We start from the raw sequence: 27,839 nt of genomic DNA, 5'->3' as shown, positions 1-27,839 counted from the left end.
GGAATCAGCTTAAACTGCAATTATAGTGGTGACTTTTAATGAGAAGTCAAACGAATGCAGTTTGGAATACTTTAATATCTTTCGACCTACAAGCAGAGGGCTGCTATCAGAGCCGGAGGTCTTTGCAGCAAGTTTTGGTCCATGCAGCCTTAAAAGCTAGGCAGCATAGGGCTAGAGGGCACTGAGCCTGAGCCCCAGGTCCCCATGCCAGATGCCATGGTGCAGCTCCCAGCTGGCTGCAGGCTTCCCCTTTGCTGCCCTCGCCTGCCTGCCACAGGGCAGGTCCCCTCTGGGCAGCCTCGGCCGCAACATCACCAAACCTGACGGGCATCAAGAGCCATCATGAGCCATCAAGACCTCTTGTGTGAGCAAGGTCTCTCGGACGATGCTTGGAGAAAGCATCGCCTCTCGCCACCACTGCTGGACCCAAGGAGGAGATCTGTCCACCACCCAGGCCCCTGGGGGCTCTGCCCCACGCCCGCCTCCCCAGCCTGATCTGGCAGACAGGGAAGTGTGGCAACAGCGGTCCACCCTTGCGAGAGTCGGTGTTTAACCACTTCCCCTTGGCCCTTGGGAGACTGGCGGTAGCAGCAGTTTCTCGCCCAGATGGACAGATGCATGTATGACGCACACAGGGCTGAGCGGCAAAGTCTGGCCCACGTTAATGAAGGTAGAGGCTCAGTCCCAAAACATCCAGGGTGGTGCCATGATGAAAGCTGCTTGACCCTGCAGGGCATAACTGGTATTTTCATTCCCATCAAGCCACCAATGACTTTATTTCTGGTAAGCTGTTAGATTCACACCAGAAGAACTGCATGGTATACGCTGGGACCAATTAGTGTTGTTGTAATAGGAAAAAACTTTTTGGTCTTTAAACCTCCTTGTCTCCTCCGTGGCTTCTTAAAAGCAGCTCTGTGAAAATAGCTGAGGGATGGACAAGCAGGAGGTGGTCTGTGTTTGTTGTCTGCAGTGGCTGACATGCACTGCTACTGTCAAGGCTCTTCCTCCTCTTGTTTGTCTACAGGGGCACCTCAAGCCTAAAGCTGTCACCTTTCTGCAGCAAAAGCCCGTGGTCCTGCCTGGCCGCTGCCAGCTGCCCGAACCCCCCTCACTGCCCAGGCAGGGAGGGCACCTGAGGACTCCACTAAATCTGCTCTGTACTACTCAGCTTCTTCAGGGGGAACAATGAGGTTTCCAGGCAACTTTCACGAAGCTGAGTGGTATTTACTGAAAACAAAAGCATTTTGTAGAAAAGCACAGCCTCGGGCGACGAACACCCAGGCAGTTCACCCAGGCAGTCACGCACCTTTCTCCTGCTGGATGGACAGCCCTGACAACAGGAGCTGCCCCGGCAGCTTTCTCTCCAGCTCACCTTACTTCACAAACTGAGTCTCCCTCCGGGGACTGAGATTTATCGTGTGACCCTTTGTTTGCCGCGGCCACCAGACCGGGCCAGAGAGCTCATGTTTCCCAGCCCCGGGGGATGAATCTTCAAAGGCTCCTTTCCCGGAGGAGGGCTTGGATTAACTACCAGCTCCACCTCCTGCCCTGTCCTTTGCTCCCCCAGAAAGTTCAGAAATACAGCTGTTAGCAGGCCTGTCAAAAACCATAAAAGTTATACAATTAGCCCTGAAACACTCTGTCACTGCGGCTTCTGGTCGCAGCTACTACCACACTGGCAAAGCCTTCCAGCCTCAACCCGTCAGCGTGCCTGTGAAAGCCTGGCAAAGGTCCACCTTGCGCTGCCGTTTTCTGTTTCTGATTTGGAAGAGTTGCTCCACTGCACTGGGGACGCTTGAACTTGTAAGAGCTTTCTGGCAACAGCCGGGTCCTCTCCTTGCTCTCCCTCTTGAAGTCCCAAGATCCTTACATCATGCACTAATTACACCAGATCTTCTGTTTGTTCCAAACACAAGCATGTGGGTTTGTTTTCTTTCACAATGACCTCACAGATTTTTATATACTCTTCAAGTTTTCTTTCTGCTTGTTCCAACCGACCCATCAGTCCCAGTGAGCTGTTGTTCAGACCACTCAGTCCTCCTTTTCATGCTGTTCATTACATAATTTTGACAATTTTTTATCTGCTGACACAAAGGCTGCCAAGTTCTTCTCCTGTATCTCTGGTTTTTCTTGCAACAGCTCTTTTAAAAAGCAATCTCTGTGACTTCTATTAGCTGGTATACTTGAGCAGGACGTAGGTAAGATTTGGAGACTCAAGATTCTCTGCTGTGAACTTCTGAATCGGAAATAATTCAGAAAAGCCTTTTCTTTATTCTTTGGCATCCTAAATCAGTTTCCATTGTCCCCAGTGCACAGGGACTATTAAAGATAAAAACCAGATAAAGTAGAAATCATCAGGCATCTATTTGTTCACAGTCCTCCTCTCTTTCGTGACTAGCTCTATCCCTTTGCTAAATCATGTTTCCACCAGGACCAAGCACTGTGATAGCTCTTCCAGCACAGCTGCTTGTCCTGGCAGAGTGCATCACACGGCTGCCTTCCTTCAGCAAAAGAATATTAAATTTCACTCCTATAGTATTCCCTTGCATTATGTTGTCTATTTACTTTCTTCATTGCTCCTTTCATTTATTTATGCAGATGCACATGCACATGGTGTGATGTGGTGGAGTATGCCTGTAACGTACTACGAGCTCTGCTTTGTATTATGTGCTGAGCATGTCTCAGCCCGCCCAAGGCAAACCTACCCATCCACAGTCTACACAGCTTTGGCACTTTTTTTAAGAAAAATCCATCAGATTTGTAAGCCAGACCAAATTGCTGGCCTGCACCCCACAGGGGAACCAACACGAGGAAGCTGATGAGCCAGGCCATGAGACAGGGGACTTCTTGCTGTGTTGTAAGAGAGGGGGTTTCTGGGGCCATGCTTCTCCTCGGATCAAAGTGACAAGCACAGCCACGGTAAGAGTTTGAGAGTGAGAAGAAAGAGATACTCCAACCCAACCAATCCTGATTTGGTTGCTGCATGTCAGGATTTCCATTGATCTGGAAGATCACGCTTTTGTGCTTGAAAAGCAAAGACTTCTTCGCTGAGAAACTTCCTTGGTATGCTCCAAAGGGGTTGCACTAAAAGCCTGTGGTGCTCACTATCTAAGCAAAACTCTGAAGCAAACCTGCACTCAGCCAGGGAAGCGGGAAGACTCTGGTCACAGCAAGCAGCGGCCCCGGGAGGCAGAGGACAAGCGAGCCTTGGAGCCAGGACGAGCAGGAACAAAAGTCTGCCCAGCATGACTTGGCTTAGGTGCACAAGGGAGTGGGGTCACAGCGTTCGGGGGGGTCCTGGGCCAGGCTGCAACACTGCCCTTGGGGAAAAAAAAAAACCTCAATCAGTAGCCTTCTGGAGTGCATCTGCAAACCACAGGGACGCACTCCGTGAAAGACTATAAAAGCAAAACTTTTCTACTGCATGGATCCACTCTCTCTGCGTCTGCCAAATCACTTGGCCTACTGCATTACCCTGAAAACCAGCTCATCTGCCTAAACACTCGTCTGTCTTTCCCAGCTACATCAGATCAACTAATAAAATGTAACCTTTGCCCACAAGCCTTGTCCCTCCAAGGAAAGTTATAAATGTGCTTGGCCTATATAAATTACATTTAGTCTGATACTCACCTGGGCCCTAGGTCCTACATATTTGGTTTCAAAATATTTGAAATATTTATTTGGTTTCACTGGCTTCAGAAGCTGAACTCCTGTGAGTTCATTTTCCTGCTTTCCATAAGCTTGGTGGTTCTATACTCTTTTTTTACACCAGGATCGTTAGGATGACTGGCAGGCTCATGGTGGGCAGATCAGTGATCTCACGTCACAAAATACAAACACAACTGCCAACAGACGAGGTACATACTTATATCCATGTCCTGAAATAGCTGGCTACAGAACATGCTTACAGGTGAGCTAATCAGATCCTGACGGGTGCTAGCAGTAACCTGGCAGAAGGTCACCTGAGGGAATCAGCCTAGCCACACCATCGGTTTCCAAAAGCTGTTGGAGGTTGCTGTCTTGTAACTTGTTTACCACTGGCTGCTGCTGTGGCAGCCTCTTAGCTGCTGCTGTGTTTACTCAATGGCCACTCTCGAGTAATCCACTCTAAGCGAGAAAGCGGACGCAGTGACTCATCTTCTGCCCCAGCAAGCTTCATCCTGGACCAGGAACATGCAATGGTGAAGATTTGGCATCTGCAACCACAAAACCTGCAGCCAAGGAACACATCTATTGATGCTGAACATCACAGCCACCAGGACCATGGCTAGTATTTCCTGGAGCTCTGCAAAACTGCATCCGGCAGTTAGCCACTTCAAAGATCAACACTGGCGGCTTCAATTTACCAGGGATCCTTCTAGGCTTGCAGTCCTGTACATCATTCCTGCCTGACAGGGAGCTGGTAGCAACTGAGGATGTGTGTGAGTGTCTATAGACAGACTGAGCCAAAATCCACAGAACTGGAGAACGGGGTTTTCAAGGGTTTATCAAAATAGCCCCAGGTTAGATAACTGTAATCTCTAAAACATCTCATACACATTTTAGGGGAATGGAAGTACTTGTACATTTAATCCTGAAGTTTACATTTGCCATTTGAGCTTTAAATATAACCTGTTATACCATCACATTCATTAGGTATCGAAGCCCCTATGTTCAGAGATGTTTGCCAAAGGATTTTTCATTCAAGTATAATGCATCCAGCTTCCTGCCTCTTCCCTTCCAGCAGAAAGTACACTTCAAATGATACATATCCACGCTCCATGGTACAGTACATCCATCGGAAGCTGAGCACAGGGGCTCTGGTCATAACCCTACTCCTGCAAGGGAGCTCCTTTCGACAAACATAAATGATGACTTCTGGCTGAGTACCCTTAAACACAAACTGTTAAAACTGGCAAAATTAAACAAGAGGTTAATTTCACAGCCCAGGAAGCCTGGAATTCAATTTATCAAGGCTATTCTGAGCTTTGTTTTTTCTTCTTCAACTACTACACTCTATCCCTTTTTGTTGAGTGGATAACTTTAAAAATATGAAATGCTACATATCAAAAGGCAGGAATGAAAGCTTGCTGTGTTTTTTTCCAGAAACTTGCATGTACTTATTAACCCCAGAATGACTTTCCAGTTTTTCCAGGGATTACAGAAAATTGCATATTGATAAATTTACTGCTGGTCTCAAAATTCAGAAGACCTCGAAGTATTTTACAGGATGCTGTGGGCCTCTGTGGGGAGGGGCTGATGCCCTATGGTTCCCTCCCCTCTGCCTCAGTAGTTGAAGTCTCTAGTACCACTGGAAGGAGATTCAGTTGTGGAGCTTCAGCTCCAAGCAAGACATTTGGACTACCAAGAATTACATTTGTAAGGATCACTTGGCATCAAAAGCAACAGACACCTCCTTGTACAAACTCCAGTCTAAGGGAACAGGAAGAAATGGATGCCAATGAATGTTATGAATGTTTAGGCATTTAGGAGATTTAGGCACCAATATTTTGCTTTCTACAAGGTATCTAATTGCTGACCGTAATCAACAGAGTTTTGATACATTTTAGCTTCCCTGGGCTTTGTGTCTTAACTAAAACAGCCAGTCCAAGTCAGTGAACCACCTTATACATCTGAATTCATCTCAGGCCATCGGATGTCACCCAGAATATGCACAGGGCTCTGCCAGCTGTCTGGCCTCGTCCACTCTTCACACGTCTGTCACGTCGTGGTGGCCTCTCTGCTTCCCCTCGCTAGGCAATGGTCAACAAACGAGTTCTTTTAGGCAGCCCCTTCACATGCTCCCCAGCTGCCCAGGGACACTTGTCATCGCAGATGCTCAGACTTTATTCTTAACACAGGCCCCAAATATTTCCATTTTTTTTCTAGATAACTTTGGAAGTGAAAAGCTACTGAAAGTTTTGGTGAATTTTAGCACTTACTGCAACATCATTCCAGTGAATATCTAGTATTATCCTCAGGCATTTGCTTGCAAGGGCATTTAGCATACCCCAGTTGAGCTATAAGATACATTTATCAAGACAGAAATAGCACTTGAGATATAAACTGGTCACTGGAAAAAATCTGTCAGTCTGACCCTGCCAGTTCATGACACTGTTTCCTTCAGGATATCCTCACTGACTCCCATTTCACTGCCAAAGTAAGTAAAAGCTTGTCAAAACTTTCCAAAGTATTAGAGTTTATGGGCCCTCATTAGATTTTTAATTTTTTTTTTTTCCCCTAACAGATTATAAGGCTATTAGGCCTCATTCTACTTTACATCCTAAATATCCTAGGGTGATCACACAGATGTTAATGAAGTTTAGGTAAATCCATAAAACACCATTTAGATTAATTTACCTTAGTGCACTTGGGCTGCCAAATCTCACTGGACACTTAACACTACCTGCAAGGAGCAGTTCCCTTGCAAATGTGCACCCCAATTTATTGCTCAGAATGTAATCAAATGACCCCCAAAGGCCCCAGCAGATCCGACCCCGTATCCTCCCAGCTGGCTGTTAGTACCCAACAGTGGTCACAGATGGATGCTCAGGGAAGAATTAAGTGTAAAACAACCACATTGAGATACTTGCCCTGGTGCCCTCCCAGTCCCTGCTGCCATTTTTCAGCGTGGAGGACTGCTTGAGCTGGTTGTGGTATCAACTGTATCAACAGATCAGCCCGACTGAGCAGCACGTGCCTCGTACTTATTCTAAATAAAAAGAAACTATGCAGAAAATAAACCCTGCAGAAATAACTTTGCTCTGTCTGCCAAGCTTTGTGTGGTCTTTCTAAAAACAGTCCTTAGTCCAGTTTTTCTGAGAAAGCCTTTTACTGTCATATTTGCCATAAACTTCAGAAGTTAGTTGAGACAAGGCAAATGCTGGAACGCTTGAAGGTGTTACCAAAGTTCATACAGTGTCAACAAACACATTCAGCACTGGACCCAACGCATTTTCTGTATGTTTACAGTTTCCCCAGGAACAGTGAATTTGCTGCTGGAAAAGTATTTTCCACAAACACGCAGCCTTTGGGGGGAAATCGGAGCCAGGAGCTCGCGCCGGGCGCAAGCGAGCGCTCCCATACGCTGCTCTCCGCACTTGACAGCGCCGGCTGGAGTCCTGGCGTGCCTGGCTGGCCACTGGCAATGACTCACTGCTTTGTTTCTGGTGTCAAGAAACAGATTTTCAAGTCTCAAATTGTCCTGGCAGCTGATCGCACCAGTTTTGCCTGTTACCCTGCAGAGTCAGAAACTTGTGCTGCCTGCAGAGAAAGCTCGTTGTTTACTGAAGAAATTTGCAGTTGTACTCACCCAAGAAGTATCAATGGACATCTTGGGGATTACAGAGGCAATTAACTCCTTATTAAATGTTAACAAGTGATCAGACTAGCTCCACAACTTTTATTTTGGGTTTAAATCTCACACATATGCCGCCCCGTCTCTTAAAAGTGAAGGTGTAGGATTGTCTTTTCCAGCCTCCACTCCAAGCTATAAACTCAAATAGCATTGACAGCTGCTCTGCAACTCACACACAAGAGACATTTGCCGTGAAATGTGTTATCAGTGCAACTTTCTGACATGGTCCCCAGGCTCTCCCTTTACTGTGGAGCAGGAGAAAGACCCATTTCCAGAGCACAGAGAGGGTGAAACTCCCAGAGCTGCTGCTCCTCATCCACACCTCAAAAGCTGAGAGTAAACTAGGCCACAAGAGTAGCTGCTTGCCAAGTTTTATCTTGGAAAACAAGGGAAATACTTATGACTGTTGGGAACTTGGGAAAAAAAAAGACAACTTTTTAATGCGTGATACTGAAATAACCCAAAGTACTGAGCCAGTATTCCTATAACTGCGATACTCTGAGGGAGGAAAACACAAGGTCTCACACACCAGTCTTCAAAGTCTGGTCTTTAACACTACGAAGAAGCTGATCCAAGCTGACCTAGTACACAACAACCATCTAAGGCCAAAAATCTTCACATTCAGAATTTAGGAAAATGTAATTTCACAAGATCACTGCAAAACAGAACTTTGTGATACAGATTTTTTACTTTAAAAAAGAAAAACGCTAATGAAGGGGGGGATCAATAAAATATATCATGCAAATAGGTAACTAAATTTTCTGTAAATTTTTAAGAAGCAAAAAAGCACACAATGCTTTAGAGAGCGAGGGATACAGCATGCAACACAAAGAAAGCAACCAGTCAGGGATATTTAAATATATGGTTATTTCCTTGCTTTTAAAAGTGCTCTGTTTTATTTTGTTTTCCACGGGATTTTTTTTTTCCATGCTAGCTTTTTAAAATTCTGCTTTAAAAAAGAAACCAAAGTCCGCACTATCTTTTACATTTTGCAAATAAAGCAATTGCTTCTTTGTAATGCTTCCAACTCTTGAGGCAAAATACAGGAGTATTAACCGTCAGGAAACTGGCCTCAAGAAATGCCCATGGTTGTCCTTGCAACCCTCTGGGGAGGAAAATGGCTCTGCTTCCCAGATGTTCTCAGACCTGTGAACCAAGCTGTTTCAGGAGAATATAGACTGATTCCAGCAGGGGAAGCATACAACAAATTTTAAACCTGCTTTCCTCCTCTACATCTCTGTACCACGTGAAGCCCAGTCAGGAGAAAATTAAACCCACAGAGCCTTACTGAAAACAGATCTAACTGGGTAGCTCAACCTCCGCTCAACTATTTCATGAGAGAATAAACCTGTAGTTACTTCTTTGTATCTCCCTCCCTAAGTAATTCAGTAGTATACGAGGGCTTAAATTCTGCATCAGATATAAAAGTGGAAAGGAAACGGTATAAATCGAAAAGTTTGTTTAATCATGGCCTGAGGGATTGCCAACGGACCACTGAGTAGAAACTATAAGCACAAGCTCAATTATCTCCTATATTAAGCAAAAGCTGTGGCTGCCTGCCAGACGATGAGAAATAACTGTATGGCAAAGAGGCCTGCTGATAGGCAGGTCAGTGACAGGCAGAAGGCTGGCAGCTACCGAAACCCGCTGCACCTTTGTGTAGATCTCTTGGCATTTAACGTTTGTTCTTTGTCATGGAGGAAATGTGTCACAAGAAGCAGCTGGCAACCTCACTTGGACAGGAAAGGAGCCCTCCGGTGCAGGATGTGAGGCAGACATGTGCATTCCCTACTGACTAATTTTCGTGGTTAAAACTGATGAAGACATTCCCCATCAGGCACTCACCTACAGAACACAGTGCACAGGCTTGCTATTGCTGGTGTGACCTGCACACTGTATAAATGCAGCGTCTCCTGTCCGGCTCATTACCTTCTTTACTCGTTTGCTGAATGTCCAGGACATCCAAAATCCCTAACATCAAAATTTCCTTCTGGGAACATTTTCCCTCTGAAATTTATATCCTTTCTTTTCAGGGAAAAAGGGGACATAGACATTTGATAGGACAATGAAATAGTTTACTAAGTCTTCCTTATTGAAAAGCAACTGTGGGCCACTTTTTAAAGATGCTTACCCTTCTTGTGGGTGTTCCTGGTTATATCAAAACAAATGTGAGATAAACCAAACTGGGCACACTTTGACTGTGTCTGGCTGACATTATCAATTATTTCTTCTGCAGAAGCAATGATGAAGGAGATTCCCATTGTAGCACCATGGCTTGAATTTTCAAATAAAATCACACCTCACCTTTTTGAATACCCTTCCACAACAGCTCAGAGTTTGGTGCTAGAATTCAGCCTCAGGGTGGCCTTTTAATAAACATTAATTGAAAAGGAGAAGTATACTTTCTGCTCCAGGAGAGCTGAAACTTTGCTTTTAGTTTGTGTATGGTCATATTGTGTATTAGTACAAGTGTTGCCATAGAATTACAACATATGGAAACCTGGGCAACAGATCATGCAAACAGACATAATCCTAATAATGAAGTATGTAAACAAACACAAAGTAAATTCCACTGCAACCAAACTGTACTTATCAGACAGACCTGTTGTAGTATGTTTCTGTGCCGGCTATGAAAGAAACATGGTAGCATAGCTGAATATAAAAATGAGGTTCAACAAAATTCAGAGCCTGGTCAAGATCAGTCAAATATTAATTATGATATTCAAAACTAGCAGCCATTTGTTAACCTCAGAAAATTCTCAGGTATTGAGAACAATCTTTGATACAGAGAGATACACATTTGATGGATGACTACTCAATGGATAAGGAATTAGCTGGATGGCCACATCCAAAGAGTTACAGTCAATGGCTCAATATCCAAATGGAAACCAGTAATGAGTGGCATCCCTCAAGGGTCCGTACTGGGATCAATCCTGTTTAATATCTTCATCAATGACATAGAGAGTGGGATTCAGTGCACCCTACAGCAAGTCTGTAGATGACACCAAGCTGAGTGGTGCCGTTGATTTGCTTGAGGGAATGGATGCCATCCAGAGGGACCTTGACAGGCTTGAGGAGTGGGCCTGTGCGAACCTCATGAAGTTCAACAAGGCCAAGTACAAGGTCCTGCACCTGGGTCAGGGCAATCCCCAGTATCAGTACAGACTGGAGGATGAAGGAATTGAGAGTAGCCCTGCGGAGAAGGACTTGGGCACACTGGTGGATAAAAAATTGGACATGAACCCACAATATGCGCTTGCAGCCCAGAAAGCCAATTGTGTCCTGGGCTGTGTAAAAAGCAGCATAGCTAGCAGGTCAAGGCAGGTGATTCTGCCCCTCTACTCCACTCTGGTGAGAACCCCACCTGGAGTACTGCATCCAGCTCTGGGGTTCCCAGCACAAGAAAGACATGGACGTGTACAGCAGGTCCAGAGGAGGGCCACAAAAATGATCAGAGAGGGCTGGAGCACGTCTCCTGTGAAGACAGACTGAGAGAGTTGGGGTTGTTCAGCCTGGAGAAAAGAAAACCCCAGGGAGACCTTACTGCAGTCTTTCAATATATGAAGGGGGCTTACAAGAAAGATGGAGAGAGACTTCTTACCCGGGCCTCCAGTGACAGGACAAGGGGCAATGGTTTTAAACTGAAAGAGGGTATATTTAGGTTGGACATAAGGAAGAAACTTTTTACAATGAGAGTGGTGAGACACTGGAACAGGTTGCCCAAAGAAGTTGTGGATGGCCCATCCCTGGAAGTGTTCAAGGTCAGATTGGATGGGTCTTTGAGCAACTGATCTAGTGAAAGATGTCCCTGCCCATGGCAGAGGGGTTAGACTAGATGATCTTTGAAGGTCCCTTCCAACCCAAACCGTTCTATGATTCTATGACATTAAATATGAATGCAATTGTGCAATAAGTTGATGGGATAGGAGAATAAAGCAATGAGTATAGAGTACTTAATTACACTCACTATTTGAAAATCAATTAATTTAATTAATATGTTAGTTGAAAACTAAAAATATGTCACCACTGAAGATAACAGCAGTCAGTTATTTTGAGTAATATCTATGTAATCAGTTTGATTTTAATCTGACCAGGGAATAAGTTAATGTATTCACCTCCAGAATAACAGTCTGGAGCTGAACAACCCATCTCAGGCTCATTTCTGACCCTTAGTGAAGTTGTCACAGAGCAGGTCCATCCTCCCTCCCATATTATTGCTCTTTGGTTATGGGTGCTTGCAGACATGTTGCTGACACAGGGCTGTTATTATCAGCTACAGATGATGGGCAGCAGAAGCAGTTGGGATGGAGTGCTCGGTATTTCATAATTTTTATAATTCTCTCAGCTTTCTGGGAAAATTTTAAGGTTTGTTGTTTGGCAATTCACCTCTATAAAATGTTGGTAGAGCTAAAAAGGTTGAAAAGCAGAGCCATGACTCCAGGTTAAGTATAAAAATTCCATGGTGCATATCCATTCCTATTTGACCTGGACTCCTTCAGCATCCCTCTCTCAACGGATTTACTGTGGTCTAACTATCTAATGCCTTCATGACTTGAGACAATCTCTATCACTCTAGACTCTCATCCATGCCCTTGCAGGGCTGTATTTCTTGTAGCCCTCAGGTAGCTCAGTGGGTAACAGTGACCATAGGAGCACTAATGGAAACCCTGCAGCAGATTTCCCGTGCACATCATGCAACCTCCTCAGCAACCTGTCAGTAGAGTCACCAGTAAAACACACAGATCCACTGTGTAGGTACAGCCTGCAAACATCTCTCTCCAAAAGGTCTTACAGGCTGCCTTCTTCTATCAGGCTAGTGCGACACATTATTACGAGGACCCTTCAGATTGCCACCCTTCCCTCAGGGAGTTGTCTGCAGTAAAATACAGGTCATACACATGCTATACAAACTAGGATGGTACAATCACCAAATCAGAAAAGGCCTCAAGAGGGAGGTTGTGCTTCTCAAGAGGAGCTAGTGCAGATGTCCAGCAGGCAACAATTCCATTTTCCAGCAAGTTTCAAAGATTAAGGTTTTTTTTCTCTTTTCACAGAATCATTTGAATGTTTTCAAACTGTGGACTTATATTGAAACTTCTACTGCTCTGGGCTTCAGCTGGAGCTCTTCCTTTCTCTCTCACTTTCTCTCTCTCTCGAGTAGCAAACAGAGATACCTAAGCTGACAAGTGGGTGCCACATGCAATCTTGCAGTAAGCCGCTACGTTATTTCTCTTAAGAATAGTGGACTAACTTGCAGGTTGACTAAAGGCACAGCCGTGAAATTCCCTTCTAGATGCATGACTAACAGAAAACACAAAATGGTCTATCAAAAAGAAACAGCACAAAAGCTAAGCGACTCTGGAAAGGCTAACTAACAGAAAAAGATCTAGCTGACCCAGCACAAGAAAAGATTATCGGAGTCCTCTGCTAGTAAGGGGTGATTGATCACGTAACTCTCTTTTTGGTTTCAACACCCACCAGCTGTGAAGTCTACTCCAAATTCATGAGTGCTTTTTCATATAAAAACAAACACTGATTACAGCTCTTTGCCTTTTACCTACATGGGGTGGTCCAAACTACACATACCACTCATTTCCATATATGACAACTTCACTGTGCAAAGTTCTCTCTTCTTTTTCAAACAAACTACAGTTACTGCCCTAATAACTCTCCAGTTTGACACTTAGTTTAAAATAAGCACTGGAAGTGGCTATATTTAGAGAACAATCTGGTGTTGGTATAAATCCTCTCATGTTTCCACTTAAGCACACAAGAATATTCTTGGCCAGGAAAGAAATCCCTCTGCAAAAGGCCTTGTAAGAATTAAAATGGAAAGCAGTGACTATAAAGGAACTAGTAAAGATTCATATGTTTGAACTCCTCCTGCTTGTTACTAAACTTCAACTAATCTTACAGAAGGCAACAGGTTAGATTAGCATTGCCTAGCTATAAGTATGCATATTTAAAATGCTGCAAGTCACCCTACTTGAAATGCTATTAGCAACAGCTTAAAATGAAGCATTCACATAGCTACATGTAAGTTTTCAGGAATATATATGAAGATGTTAATAATTGGTTTGCTGACAGTAAGTACTGTGAAGCTGAATATGCAACTGCAGATGCAGATGCTAAGCAAACCAGTATACTGACACAGACTTATAAACAGACTTTATTCCGCATACTGACAGATTTTATCGTTGTTTGTGCCCTGGACATTATCATGTCTCCAAGGCATATCTCTAAGGGAAAAAAAATCAAGTAAATCTGGTTTTCTTAAATATATTTATTGTTGCTATATTGGGTACACTTTAAAAATTCAGGTACCAGGATGCTTGTATTTGCAGTTTTCATTTGTGTATGCGTATGTACTCTAGCACTCAAGGTAGCCTTTACTTCCCTTTACAAGAAGTTAGGAATTTAAACAATCAGAAATTAGTTTACACTTAGGAAAACCATAACCATTGATCTTCTGATTACTGGGAAGGCTCCAAATTTGTTCACAGCTATGGGAGTATACTGCTACTTAAGCTATGGCTCAAAGCCTGAGCAGTACTAAAAGCTCCTCATTTTCTTGCTGCCTGTATTGAGTAAATTTTCTACTGAACTCTTAAGGATGGCACCAAAATGTAAGGCTCTATAATGGAAAATTACTCACTGTAGAGTAGAGGCAAGACATAAAAACAATGGCGTTATCCCAGCTTTGCTACAGATACTCACTGTTGTTCTGCCATAATCATACAGGACAAAATTAGCTATCACCTGACACTTGGGTACTCAGATATGATTTTCCTGGGATGAAAAAGGTGTCAGTAAGATTGTGAAGCATGGCGTGACACATGGAAATGTGTCTCCAAGTCTCTGGTCTTCTGGTTCCAGGCCCTACTTAGAGCTTGTAAATTTTTGTGACTGCTTGCCACAAATGTGTACATGTTTAAGGCAGGGAATACACTTCTCTGTACGATAGGCACCTGGCACATGGGGGAAGGAGAGAAGAAGGGATTTGCTAAGAGCAGACAACACTAATAAATACTGATAATGAACTGCAGGTCAGCTTGGGGATACATGGCTTGGGACAATTAAGGCCTCTATTTCCCAGACACATGCAAGGCAGACAGCGCAGGCATCTATGTCTGTTTCATCACTTGCCTGAACCTATTCTGATGAGCTGAGAGCAACTCAGAGTCCATATCCATTCATTCGTCTGCCTCCCTGCTGACTCCACTAAACAATTATGCCAATTACTGTCAACTCTGTCGCATAGCCTTAAATGAACTCAACTCACTTTGGCTAAACAGCTGCGAGACAGTACTTTCAGTCAAGGAGGTTCATTTGCAGGATGATCTGCCAAGAGTGATTAGAGGGAGCAGAACTATTTTGCTAAAGCTTCCTCAGGATAACAACCACGTGTAAAACAGCACACACCAAAGACAAGGAGTCTTCAAGTGGAAAGTACTAAAAAAGTAGGAAATTATGAAGAACAGACCCTTTTGCAAAATGCATCAAAGTGCACTACGCCTTAGCTTATCTGTTTCCCATGAAATCTTGCAGCTATGAGCATTAGAAAACCTTAGCTACATGATAATCAAGCCCCAGAAATACAAGTAAGGAACAAGTTCTCCATATCCTGTTAACAATTAAGAGATCTTTCATCTAACAGGGGACCTGCAACAAACTCATTTCTTCTCTTGAATGAGGGTGCAGAGATTTCATAAGTACATACACATAAATGGACTCAGACATGTACACATACATGTGACAATACTGTTTAGTTCTTACCTTAAAGAGTACCAGAAATTCTCATGTTCTTCACTGTGGGCAGGGATCTCTCTGAAAGACCACTGCAGTAGGGCTTTTCTTAGCTTTCAGTCAAAAATGTGAAGATATCACAGAACCACAGGATGGTTGAGGTTGGAAGGGACCTCTGGAGGTCATCTGGTCCAATCCCCCTGCTCAAGCAGAGCTACCTACAGCCAGTTGCCCAGGACCGTGTCCAGATGGCTTTTGAATATCTCCAAGGATGGAGACTCCAGAACCTCCCAGCCACCCTCACAGTGAAAAAGTGTTTCCTGATGTTCAGAGGGAACATCCTATGTTTCAGTTTGTGCCCATTGCCTCTGGTTTTGTCACTGGGCACAACTGAAAAGAGCCTGGCTCCATCCTCTTTGCACCCTCCCTTCAGGTATTTGTATTTATTTATACAGGATTCCCCTTGAGCCATCTTTTCTCCAGGCTGAACCATCCCAGCTCTCTCAGACTCCCCTCAGAGGAGCGATGCTCCAGTCCCTTCATCGTCTTCATGACCCTTCATTGGGCTCTCTCCAGTATGTCCATATCTCTCTTGTACTGGGGAGGCCAGAACTGGACTGGGGTTTCACCAGTGCTGAACAGAGGGGAAGGATCACCTCCCTCCACCTGCTGGCAACCGTCCTCCTAATGCAGCGCAGGACACCATTAGCCGCCTTTGCCGCAAGGGCACATTGCTGGCTCATGTTCAACTTGGTATCCACCAGGACACCCAGGTCCTTCTCTGCCAAGCTGCTTTCTAACTAGGCAGCCCCCAGCATACATTCTGGCACAGGGTTGTTCCTCCCCAGGTGCAGGACTCTGCACTTCTCCTTGTTGAACTTCATGAGGTTCCTGTCAGCCCATTTCTCCAGCCTGTTGAGGTACCTCTGGAAGCCAGCGTTACCCTCCCATACATCAGTCACTCCTCTCAGTTTTGTATCATCATCAAACTTGCTGAGGGTATACTCTACCCCATCATCCAGATCATTAATGAGGATGTTGAACAGGATTGGACCCAATATTGACCTCTAGGGTACGCCACTAGTGACTGGCCTCCAACTAGACTTTGTTCCAGTGATCACCACCCTGTGGGCTGGGCCCAACCATTCAGCAAGTTTTCAATCTTCACCTCACCTCTGCTCATCCAGCCCACACTTCATCAGCTTCTCTATGAGGATCTTACAGGTATAGAAAGTCAAACAAACAAAAACAACCAAACAGAACTTCCAGGTATGTGAAATGTAAATAGGTGCTAAAAGTATTGAAAAAGTTTCAAATTAAGACTGGAAGCCCTCTTTCATTGTTCTTCAGCTTCTCATTGTTTATAATGCTACAGCCTCAACAGCTAAGTTTCCACTTACTTCTCCAGCAAGAGAAGCCTAGACTTCATATTTCTAAACTGATCTCAGCTAAGGTGCCTTTATACACCAAAGAGGCAAAAGAGACAAATTATTTTTTGTCTCCCCTTTGAAAACAGTTTTTAAGTATGCCTTTGAGCATTTCTACGGTCCACCTGCAGAAAGCAGCCATGCCACCAGACAGCTCTATTTCTGTATCACCCACATCACCTTGGATGCAACTCATGTTGCCTTCCCCATCAGCAACGTGAGTTGCCTTGCCTTCCCACAGCAACTACACCTCAAAGAATATAGTCTTGCAAATACCAATATTAATAAAACCAATAATAATAATCACTGTTGCCTCAGAAAGATTTTTAAATACAGAACATATTGGTTAAGCTCATTAGTTCTAACCTCTGTTATGACAGGGGACATGCCCCTTTCTTTAAAGGAAAATAAACCAGATTTTCCTATTGTCTTTTTCCTGTTGTATTTTCCTCCTCTCAGATTTTCTAGATGAAGTCCTTAACACGCAACACTGTATTTATGTATTTGCTTCCCAGTATGTATATGAACTTAAGCAAACCAAGAGATTTCTGAACACAGAAAGCATATCAGAGGCAACTCAAAAAATCCAGATGCTATCCAAAATTTTCTGGATGAGATGCTATTACACCTAGACATTGCAATAAAGCTGTGCCATCCAAGACCTGCCAACATCCACAACAGGAAATAAAAGAGTCAGGGAAAAGTCAGAGTGTTATCTATAACTCCCCAAGAAAGTGAGCATTATTGTTTTCCAAAGAAAATACCCCAGAAGACAAATTATCATCACTCTGCAAAAAATATAAGGAAGAAAAATTAAGGCAGAACTCATGGGTTTTAACTCTGAAAGGCTCAGGCACGTTCTCCTGAGGGCAGGATTACTGACTCCTGAGGGATTTAGTGGTATGGCCCAATAGCCGCATGGACATAGAAAAGTATCTATTGCCCACTCATCCTTCCCACACTATTTCCTGGACATATCTTCTCCCTATCCCATGCAATGAAGCATCTTTATTCCCCTGTTATAGCCCCTGGACTTGTGGCTCCCTTCCACCCTGCTCTTCTCAACATATGCCCAGAACTGATGACTCTTCTGCAACATAATGGAAAATAATTGGAGCACTTCAGTTTGCCACAGCATAAAAAACAGGGAATGTGCTCCCAAAGGACCCTTCAGTGCTCACAAGTCTTGCAGTACCCATGAAGACTTTAACTCAGAAGTGGCTTTGCCTTACAGCTACCTATATGTATATGAGGCTAGCCTGGATTCTCATAGCCAGGCACCAACCTCATCATCTAACCCTGGCGTGTAGAGACAGCCATTAAAATGATGTTTGCATCCTTTCTGTATTTCACAGTTCCCTGTTCCAGACAGAGTACTCATCCTACCTGCTGACACCAGCCTTCTTCAAGGGACTTCTCAAGTCATGTTCGTGATAGTTACTGAAAAACAAAAAACTATGTTCCAGGCTGGACAAAACATGGTTCAGCAAATGTAAAGCAGGCCTATGAATGGAGACACATTTTCATTGCAAGATGTACAAATGAATCAGGGAGTGACATTGGATATTTTAGTTTACCCATCTATACATCAGCTGAGGATTTCTACTGCAAGTAGAAAGTGCTTTGTGGAGCACTTAGAGCTTTATTGAAGAAAAGTGTTTACATAGTTAATCTAAACTTTGTTCTTAGATACAGTGCATTAAAACATGATCTTTAATGTTATTTTCAGAAAACAGGGAAATATTCTGCTTTTTCACAGAGCAGGTAGGATTGTTTGGCTTCCTTACCCTCCAGGCATGACTTTTTGCCACAAATGCATCTGCTCCAAAGCTGAATGCAATAGCATTTCCCTAGACACCACTGTCACACAGAAGCCTGCTTCGACTTTTGTTCAACCATGAGTGCAAACTTGAAGAAACTCATCAAGTCACGAGAGAGCCTCTTTAAGTACTTTAATGGTTTGCTAATTGAAAACTGTGAAGATCCTGTTTCCTAAAAGACTCTGGCTGATATTTCAAATGGAAATCTAATTACCATGATTCATGGCTATTTTCATACTAGGACTTGCAAGGTTTTCAGAACAAAGCAAAGTGTTAGTAACATGTAGCTCCTAGTTTATCAGAGAATACATCTATTTAAAACAATGTTCAAAGTACACCATTACTCAGACTACTACAGTTGTCTAATATACTGATCTTGAGCCACGTTTGCCAAAAGAAAATGTGTTGGAGTAATGGCCATACAGTGTAGAAGAAACACTGTTAATCAAAGAGCATTTTTAAAGTGGTGGGCACTAGATTGTTATGTAAAATTGTAGGAATCTTTGGCTTGATTATTGTATGAAGAAGGACTATAATAATCAGAGTTGAATCTTTGGCTGCCTAGAACCACAGGGAAGGACTGTGGTTAAAAGGTTAACTCTTTTAAATGGGAGTAATAAAATATGTTCAAATGACATAAAGGCTTCTAAGCAATCAAAGCCTTGTATGAAGTTACACGGATGACTATGCTGGCCTTTTATCTGATGTTCTGTAGCATTACTGCTACAAAGTAAAATTAAGACAGTAAAAACTGAAAGATTTAAGGAGAATATCTCTTTTTTTGGAAGCATATTTTCTTCAGATGTGACAGTAGAAGGCTTGACCCTGTTTGATAAGTTTAATCAGTCAACTAATTATAGCGTTGCCTGTACTGCTCTTGCACACAGTGGCTGGGGATGAAAAATCTCAGAAGGTAATATAACGGGAGAACTACAAAAAAAGGGAACACGAGACAAGTAGTTGTAACTGGTTTTGGCTTATTTTTTCAACAAGCTTTCAAAGATTACCACTTGATAATATTCTATATAATAAGACTATTAGGGCATTTTCAGGCTGATTCAATTACAACTCTGAACAGTCTGTACCATATGCAAGGTGAACAAGTCTTTTTTACTAGTAGAAACGCTTCTGAAATATCTGTGGACACCCTTCAGCACAAGTGCAAGCTTATTTTTCCTCACTACAGATCTTGACCCACCTTAGATCTTGACCAAAATTTATACTGAAAATTGACAGTGCTGAAAAGACCTTTCATTCCCTCCAAAAAAATGAACTGGCAAATGATTGGCTCTCCTTTTCATTTTCAAGATGATTACATATGCAGTGCAATAAGTGCAATGACCACAAAGTACTACCTGTCAGCAGTTTTACTGATATAAAAACTCACGCCATGCACGCACCCTGAAATTCCTAAAAAGAAACTTGAGTTCAATTCATGTAGGTCTTTCATTTTTTCAGAAAACTGAAAATATTTCTAGCTGTTTTCAGCAAGTGATTTCACACATTTGTAGTTGTATTTTAGCAGACTTGAACAATATTTGCAAGATCAGTATCCATCCTGTTTATAACAGAAGCTGAAAACATATTATTTAACTTCCTATTAATGGAGAAGACAACAGTACAAAGCTAGAGTGATTTCCTAATACTGGGCCCTATCCATCTCCATCAGAGCCAGCCACAGCAGCTGTGATTTCAGGCAGGAAGCCATACCTCACCCTCCAGCGTTCGACTGAGACATGCCCAGATCCCTGCAGCCTTTCAAGCAAACTCTGGGTATAGTCACCTTGCATACATGTCCAAGCTGCAGTGGTGTGACCGTACTCTCTCTGGGTAGGCTGTGCAACCAACAAGCGCAGTTGCATTATAAATTAAAGCTAGCCCAGCTTATGTCCAAATGAGCTGAAGGCTCATACTGAGGGGCTGCTACACAGATGCACAGCTAGTTTTTCATGTAAACTTGCAGCATTTTGAAACATGAAGCTGCAATATAATGTTTAGTAAGTGTGGTTTACAGTGCTGTATCAGTGGCAGAGAATCATACAAGCTGCTCCACCCTACTAATGAGTAACAAACCTCGTTACCTGGAGGGAATAATTTTTTCTCTGGGGTTACACGCAAGTCATTTGTTTGACTGAGGTGATTTGGCCTCCATCACCACTCCCAAACACTCTTTTGCCCTCCTACAGTTTTTTCATTTTTTTTTCAAATTCTAGTGGTAAATTATTTATTTTCAGCTGTTTTCATGCAAAACAAAGTCCAGCCTATTGTTGGGAGTTGCAGGTATATTCAGTAAACATGAATTTTATAACAGTCATCCTCCCTCTCTTGTGGCCAGCCTCCACAGCTCAGTGTAAAATGCACTAAAATAGCTTGTTCAATCTCTAGGCACTGAATCACTAACAGCTGTATGTGAAAATACACTTCTGAGAATGTTACTATCCTGTGGAGGAGAGGAATGCTTTGAAACTCATCTCTCACACAGTGAGTCACCGATAACAATTTAGGATTCGTTTGTTCTCCTGCTGCAAATGGAAAACCAAGACTTATCAGAAGTGTCACGCACAGGCAGCTGCTGCTGAAGCCCTCCATGAACAGAAAGTGCTCTTGGCCATCTTTTTTTGCACAAGACCTGCCTCTGAAGATGAGCAAAAAGCATACTAATAACTGTAATTTGGGCATAGTTCAATAAAAATGCTACGTCCCAGAAGCCTAGGACAGAAGTTATACCTGGGCAAGCAAAGTGTCACATTTCCTACTGCTATCAGCAAGACAAGCGAGAGGCTGGAGCAAGGCTGAATGCTACTCACACATGGTACTACTAAGCTGCTGGTGACAAACTGAACAAGAAAATAGCACGAAGAAATGAGTTTCTAACACAAGAGTAGTGGCTGAGTAGTCAAAGTGGAGTGTACAGGAGAAATGGCACCAGAGGTGAAGGAGAAATAAGAAGAACACAATAGTCTAAGTGTACCAGAAGTCTGTGAGAGTAAGTCTTTTTTTTTTTTCCCCCCTGGGAGTGACTAGGAGGGACAGTTGTCACTTCAAATGCAATTATTTTGGCCAGGAAGACAAACACTTTAATTATCGAGTCAAGGCAAAACAGACCGTGTGCCACTTCTAATGGCTTCTCCACTCCTCAAACGGCATTTGGTGCAGAGATGCCCAGGCTACAGGTTTGGGAGACCCAAACGAATAAGCTCCCATGGCAGGGTGGATTTATCCGCTGAAAACCTTGCCAGCAAGCGAGCATTGTGGTATGCCAGCCTGGTTCTGCTGCAGCTAGGTACAAGCTGTGCAAGTTTCCCTGAATTACCCTCTCCTTTACTCCCAATTATACAGTTATCACAAACATGGGAGACCACTTGTCTCATCTTAGGGTTGTACAAAGCCAGCAATGTTACACCTTTTTTACCTTTTCAAATTGCTTACTTTCCTATGTACAGGAAAGTACTGCAGATAGATAGAAAGAAAACTGAGACTACCGATGTGCCAATCTAGCTGCCAGGAGGTTTGTAACTGAGCACGACACAGCACACATCAGATATGAACTGCGCTTGGTGTGCAACAAAATCTAGGATCACCAGTGATTACCTGTTTCATTACTCTGCATAATACAACCAAATGATGTGGCATTCAAAATGAGAGAGCTTAAGTCAAAAGAGGTCAGTTTTAAGTCACATGGCACAGCTGTGAATACAAGCTGTTTAAATGGTATGCAGGCCATGTTTAGATTTGAGATTCCTTATGCTGCTGCTCTCATGCCTGACTTATCTGATGGCCTGGGATGGCTGTCCTGTCTCTCAAAATTATTTTCCATCTTAAAACCATTTTAAAGTGTAGCTATATGATAAGTATCTCCCAAAAGACAAACTTCAGTTTCCTGACACTGTTGTGATGTTGCGTGCTTACCTGCTTACCATAAACTGTTACCTGATGGATGCCCATTTTGAGTGTATCACAGTAACACAGTCTCGGACTAATGCAGCAAAAAGTAGGCATGTTTTAAGGAGAAGAAAATCATGCTATTTTTATATATGTCGTAATTTATTACATCACTCTTCTGAATGAAATCTATTTCTTTTTAAGGATGAGTCTCCTTTGGAATATTACAGAAAGATAAAACATTATTAAAAAACTCTGAAATGCATGCTATTAAAATATATCCTTGGAGGCATGAGATTTGAAGTAATACACACTTCCAGAATTTTAGAAGGAAAGCAACACACACAAAAATATGCATTTAAAGCTGCCAATGATCATATGAGAGCCAGATGCATATGGCTGTATCAACTACCAGTTATAGCTTTAGCAGTTCAGTGCCACATAGCTCATTATAGAAGATCAACATGGAAAGCTGCTTGACAACACTCCACAGAAGAGCAAAGGTGATAAGGTGACAACTGTATAAAACCTGTTGCCACTACTACTAAAATAGCTCCAAGTCTAGTGCAATTGGCAGTGCATGGGCTCATTTAACAATGATCCCTTGCTTTTTGGAGCACACCGCTAATATAAACAACCTCTCTTCCCTATAGCTTGCAGTGGTAATAGACAAATTTCTTATCTAAGGCTTAAATCCAGGCAAGCAGATGCAGCACAGCAAACTCCATTAGTGCAAATTTGAGCTGACAGCCCAAATGCACATTAGTTGTAGCTCTATTAAACTGGTCTCTGTTAAAATGAAGGGAGACTGAGAACAAAACATACCCAGAGAGACAGGCACACAAAATGCTGTACAGATATTCTTTGCAAAAATGTAAACATTGTCCAGAGTCACAGAAAAGACGTGCCATAGTTATTGTGTCTAATGAAACTTATCTATAATAATGCTATGAGCAGGATGTTCTTACAGTCAGGTTATGGCTGGCTCTGTGCTAGACAGGACTGGGAGGAAAGCAAAAAATGCCAAAAGCCAACCCTGCAGAATGGCTGCAACTGACGTAAGGCTGTGTTTGCTACTGCTGTTTCAAGTGGGTCTACATGGCTTTATTTATTACTCTACTCAGGATTACTGCCTATTACATACAGCATCTTCCTCTGTTTTAAAGTTTGTTCTACACTTACAAAGCACATGTGTCCTCTGAAATAAATGTGCAATTTGGTTAAACAAAATCTCAAGATTATTTGATGAAATCCTATCATACGAAGTTTGACAGTATGTATTAGAATTAACCAGGTCTTTCCCTTGCAACACATATACTGCTGACACAGAAGTAAATTCCTGTGGAAACTGGCCACTATGCACCTGCAAAGCTTTATGCCCCAACAGAACTGGACATGAACTCATCCTAAATACCTGTGGGTGTTGGTGGTAAGCAACATGGTATTCGAGCTCCTCAACTATCTCTAAATACCACAGTAGTGATGAATATAGATCTGCTTTCTAAATTTTTCATCCATTAGTTGGGTCCAAGGAGCTTGATCTTTATCTTATATTCTGTACCTGGATTTTTTAAAATAAATTATCTGTTCAGAGGCATCATGAATGCAAAAATATTTATGGGAGCATGCCTACACCTCTGAAGTTAAAATGGACCATTGACACCTTGGTTTATGTGTACTAGCAAATCACTTAAAGCTTGCAGATCTTATCACTGGTCCATTGACCACACACAAATTCATCTGTTGCTCATCAGATTTCAGAGCCAGGATTATGTGATGATGCCCTTTTCCTGAGCAACATTACTGTGTTTCTTGGGTGTCTACAAACACCCACTTCATGAAGCACATCACATTTGCATGGGATTTCCCAGCTTACACTGAAAACAGAACTGGCACATTAGGAAACATGCTGCCTCAGGCATGACGCTGTGTTTACCCAGCCTGGGCCATGACTTCAGCTGGGTGTGCTTCTCAGCCATAGGTAAGCTCGCAAGAAATTTATATCCTCAGCTGTTTCTGTATTTTACATTTTTCTTTACACAGTGGTTATCTGCTAAAAATCACTGTAATCCTAAAATGCAAACACCGAGTTAGCAGATGACTGACTCAAAAAGCTGACAGTTAAGAAGAGCACCTTGATGTTTATACTTGAAGGTCCTATTCCTGAATTCAGAGCCATGTGAGAGAGCTTAAGGCTTACAGAGGGTTTCACTGAAGCAGAATTTTGTGGGACCACAGGTCCACTGGACAGTTATTACAGTAAAATGCCTGATTTGTTTCTTGTGTAGCTGGTATCCCCACTTCGTTAGGGCCTGATTACCAGTCTTGAGTAAAGCAGTAAAGAGTGAAACAGCTGTCTGTTTTAGCACTGACTATTTTGTTTTGTAAATGGGCCCTAAAATGCCAGTCAATTACAGGTATCAAAACTTTAGCTAAAAAAAAATCAAAATCTTTTCAATTATAAAAATTCTAAAATTAAACACCAAAAAAACCTCTTATTCCAGAACTACCAGAATACTCAAGAGAAGCCAGAGACATTTTAAAAAGTAGCTAAACCTTAGAAATCAACTGGTTTAAGTGGGAATGCATAGCTGTAAGCAAAAGCAAAATTTAGCCTCACACTTCCTTTCTGTGCCTGGCCCTTCAGAAGATACTGGCTTCCTTGGCAACTGGGCAAAAAACTTTCAAGTATGGAGTGGAAATTTCTGGGCAGGATTTTAGTTATATTTACATCATCTTGACAGTTTGGCACAAGACCACACTATTGAGAGATTTATAAGATGAAAGAACTTGCACTGCAAGTCAGATAATCCCTGTAAGAGATTTGCTGTATATAACTCTATATTACAAAAATATTTTAAAATAATAAAGTGATTTTGAAGCAATGCAAGGAGAAGTGGAACAATTCAAAGCTAATCTGCCACTCCCATCCTTAACTTCCTCTGTTGTCCCAGTGAATTACCACATCTACATACACTGACCTGCAAATACCAGGGCACCGGTGCTGCTAAAAGGAACATGGTTTTACTAGATAAAAGAGTAAAAGAGCATCTAAAAAAGACTGTTTTTGCATACCTGCTACGTAGGTTTAGATGAACTATTTTCAACTAGATTTAATTATGACTCTATGAATGTATTTCTGAAGAGGCTACTATCTTGTGTGCCAAACATCTGCACGGAACGACTTACTATGATTAAATTACAGACTGCAGAAAAAAGGTTTATAATGGAAATGCTGACAGAACTATGCCTATTAAGAGAGCTGGTATACCACATATCCTCCCAGAGTATAACAGTTCAGTTACATATCTCTGAAAAACAAGATCTACAATGACAGAAGCTGTGTAGCCACTGGTATGCTTATGGTCGCATAGCAAAATCAAACTACAACAACCAAAACAGTGTTCTGTGGGCCAAAAAAAGTAGGCTGCTGCTGATCCAAATCTCTGATCAAATTTCCCTGTTTCTGGAAGCACCGTAGCATGGATGTGCACAACATGATGTACATCCATTTCTGCAGATACTAGTCCCAGCAACTCACAGTCCCTTGGAGCTGAATCAATACTACTACCATGTGGCTCCGCATTAATCACAAGGAGAAAGTGCTGCTTCCAAGACAGGCAGCTTAAGAGGGCATGATGTTAAGAGGCATAGCTGGGAAAGCAGAGATCATTACTAGATTTCCACTAGTATCTTCAAAAATACAGGAAAATCTAGGTATATTTAAATAAAAAAAGAAGAAGAGAAAAATCAATTATTTTAATCATGACATTCTCACAGCCTTTTCTAAGTTAGCACTCTTCGTACATTCTCAAGCCCTAATGATTAATCTAAAAATTAACAATTAAGGTGACTTACTTTGCATATGTGAGAACTGGGTACAAATCAGAAAAAAAAAAAAAAGCTTCATTATCAACTGAGGAACAAGTGGAATGACAAAACTGGACCAGCCAGTTTTGAATGGAGCTCTGATGAGGGGTAATGAGGGGTGTCTACCTCTTTGTATCTGTACTCACCTCTTCATTATTCTCGGCACCTGTTTTAGAGCTTAAAAACTTTGAAAACACATAGTCCCTTTTACTGTGTGAGCACAACTTTCACTTTAGGAATGACATTGTGGCCAAAACATAACCAAAACTAAATTACTTTATTACCCAGTTACAACCATGTTGTATTTATTTTTGTTTAGTCTTTGGTTTGTTTGTATTGATTCTGTCGAAAATGGGAGCCTACACTAAAAACTTATCAAGTAAGAGTTACAGTTGCATGGAAACTCTGTACAGTGACTGGATTTTCTTCTCTCTTTCAACGGCAGTCAGTCCTAGTAAAGTCTAATACAACTTACAGAGAGATTAATGCTTATCTTTTTCCCATTGAACTGTAGGTACCATAAAATGGAGAAAAGTCTTAATTGAACATGTTGTAAAGATACTCTTCACAAAGATTGTCTCCTGCCCTGAAACTGCATCCACATCTAGAGCAGAACCCAAAATACATTTACAAAAAACAATAACGCAGCTTAACAGGAATTTGACAGATGTGTTTCTTCTAGGAAGAGGATAAGTTACCTACAGCAGATTTGATAAAAGACACCTTTTCCCAACAGAAAGGGAAAGGAATAGGAAAGAGGTTTGCGATGCATCCTGCAGAAACCTGCGGAGAGACCTGTCCCGGGGGGGGAACGGACGCCTCCCCGCAGCGCCTGCAGATCAGCTGCCCGGGGACGGGCACCCAGAGACCGAAACTGCACACAGGAGGGATCGACGGCGGCCGTTTCCCCGGGAAAGTTGAGCAGCGCGGCACCGCCGGGCGGCAGCGGCACCTCGGGATGCCGCCCGGCGCAGCGCTGCGCGCCGCCACCGCGGCCGCGGGCTGCAGCAGCGCCCGGCGGGGGGGGGGGACGGGACGGACGGGGACGGGGACGGCAGCGCCCGGGGTGCAGCAGCAGCGCCCGGGGGTGGGCTGTACGCCCGGGGGGAGCTGTACGCCCCGGGGGGGCCAGCAGCGCTCTTACCTTCCCCGTGCAGTACCCAGGGCAGATGCGCGTAGTCCCACTCGTAGCCGCAGGCGCTGTCCTCAAAGGCGCACGACCCGGGGGAGAGCAAGGCCGCCCCGGCGAGCCGCAGAGCTGCAAGGACAAAGCGAGCCCCGGTCACGGCCCGGCCGGCCCGGGGGCCGCGGGCTGGGGGCCGCCGCCGACCCCGCCGCAGCGCCCACCCCGCACCCCGGCCGGGCGGGGGGCGTCGCGGCGCGTCCCCCGCCGCCGCTTACCGTGCGCGGCGAGGAGGCAGAGCCGCAGCATCTTCCGCGCCGGGGGAGCCGGGGCTGGCGGCGGAGGGGCGGGCGGGCGCGGCGGCCGGGAGCGCGGGGGCGCGGCCGCGCCGAGCCCGGGCTGGGGCTGCTGCGGCGGCGGCGGCGGCGGCGGCGGCGGGGCTGAGCGCGGCCCTCGGCACCCCGGCGGGGCGCAGGGAGGCGAGCCGCGGCGGCGGGAGGGCGGGAGAGGGGCGGGGAGGGCCGGCGGGCACCCCGGTGGGCGGCCCGTCCCACCCCCGGCTCGGAGCGGGGTCGGCCCCGGGCCGTCGCCCAGGGCCGGGGCGGCTGGGGCCGGAGTGTCCTCGAGGATGGGGG

General features: G+C 43.8%; 1 protein-coding gene across 1 annotated transcript in view; it reads right to left on the bottom strand.

Moving 5' to 3' along the window:
* Positions 1-27,513, bottom strand: part of MAMDC2 (MAM domain containing 2) — a 63,854-nt gene extending 36,341 nt beyond the window's left edge. The window contains exons 1-2 of the mRNA XM_050913105.1: positions 27,483-27,513; positions 27,226-27,339 (exon numbers count right to left, since the gene is read on the bottom strand). Coding sequence (XP_050769062.1) covers positions 27,226-27,339; positions 27,483-27,513 — 145 coding nt within the window. The remainder of the gene's footprint in view (positions 1-27,225; positions 27,340-27,482) is intronic.
* Positions 27,514-27,839: the final 326 nt, after the last annotated feature.

The sequence above is a fragment of the Gymnogyps californianus genome, chromosome Z, assembly GCF_018139145.2.
Source record: "Gymnogyps californianus isolate 813 chromosome Z, ASM1813914v2, whole genome shotgun sequence".
In the NCBI taxonomy this organism is placed as follows: Eukaryota; Metazoa; Chordata; class Aves; order Accipitriformes; family Cathartidae; genus Gymnogyps; species Gymnogyps californianus.
The sequence above is the reverse complement of the archived record's forward strand: the minus strand, read 5'-3'. Positions and strand labels throughout refer to the sequence as shown.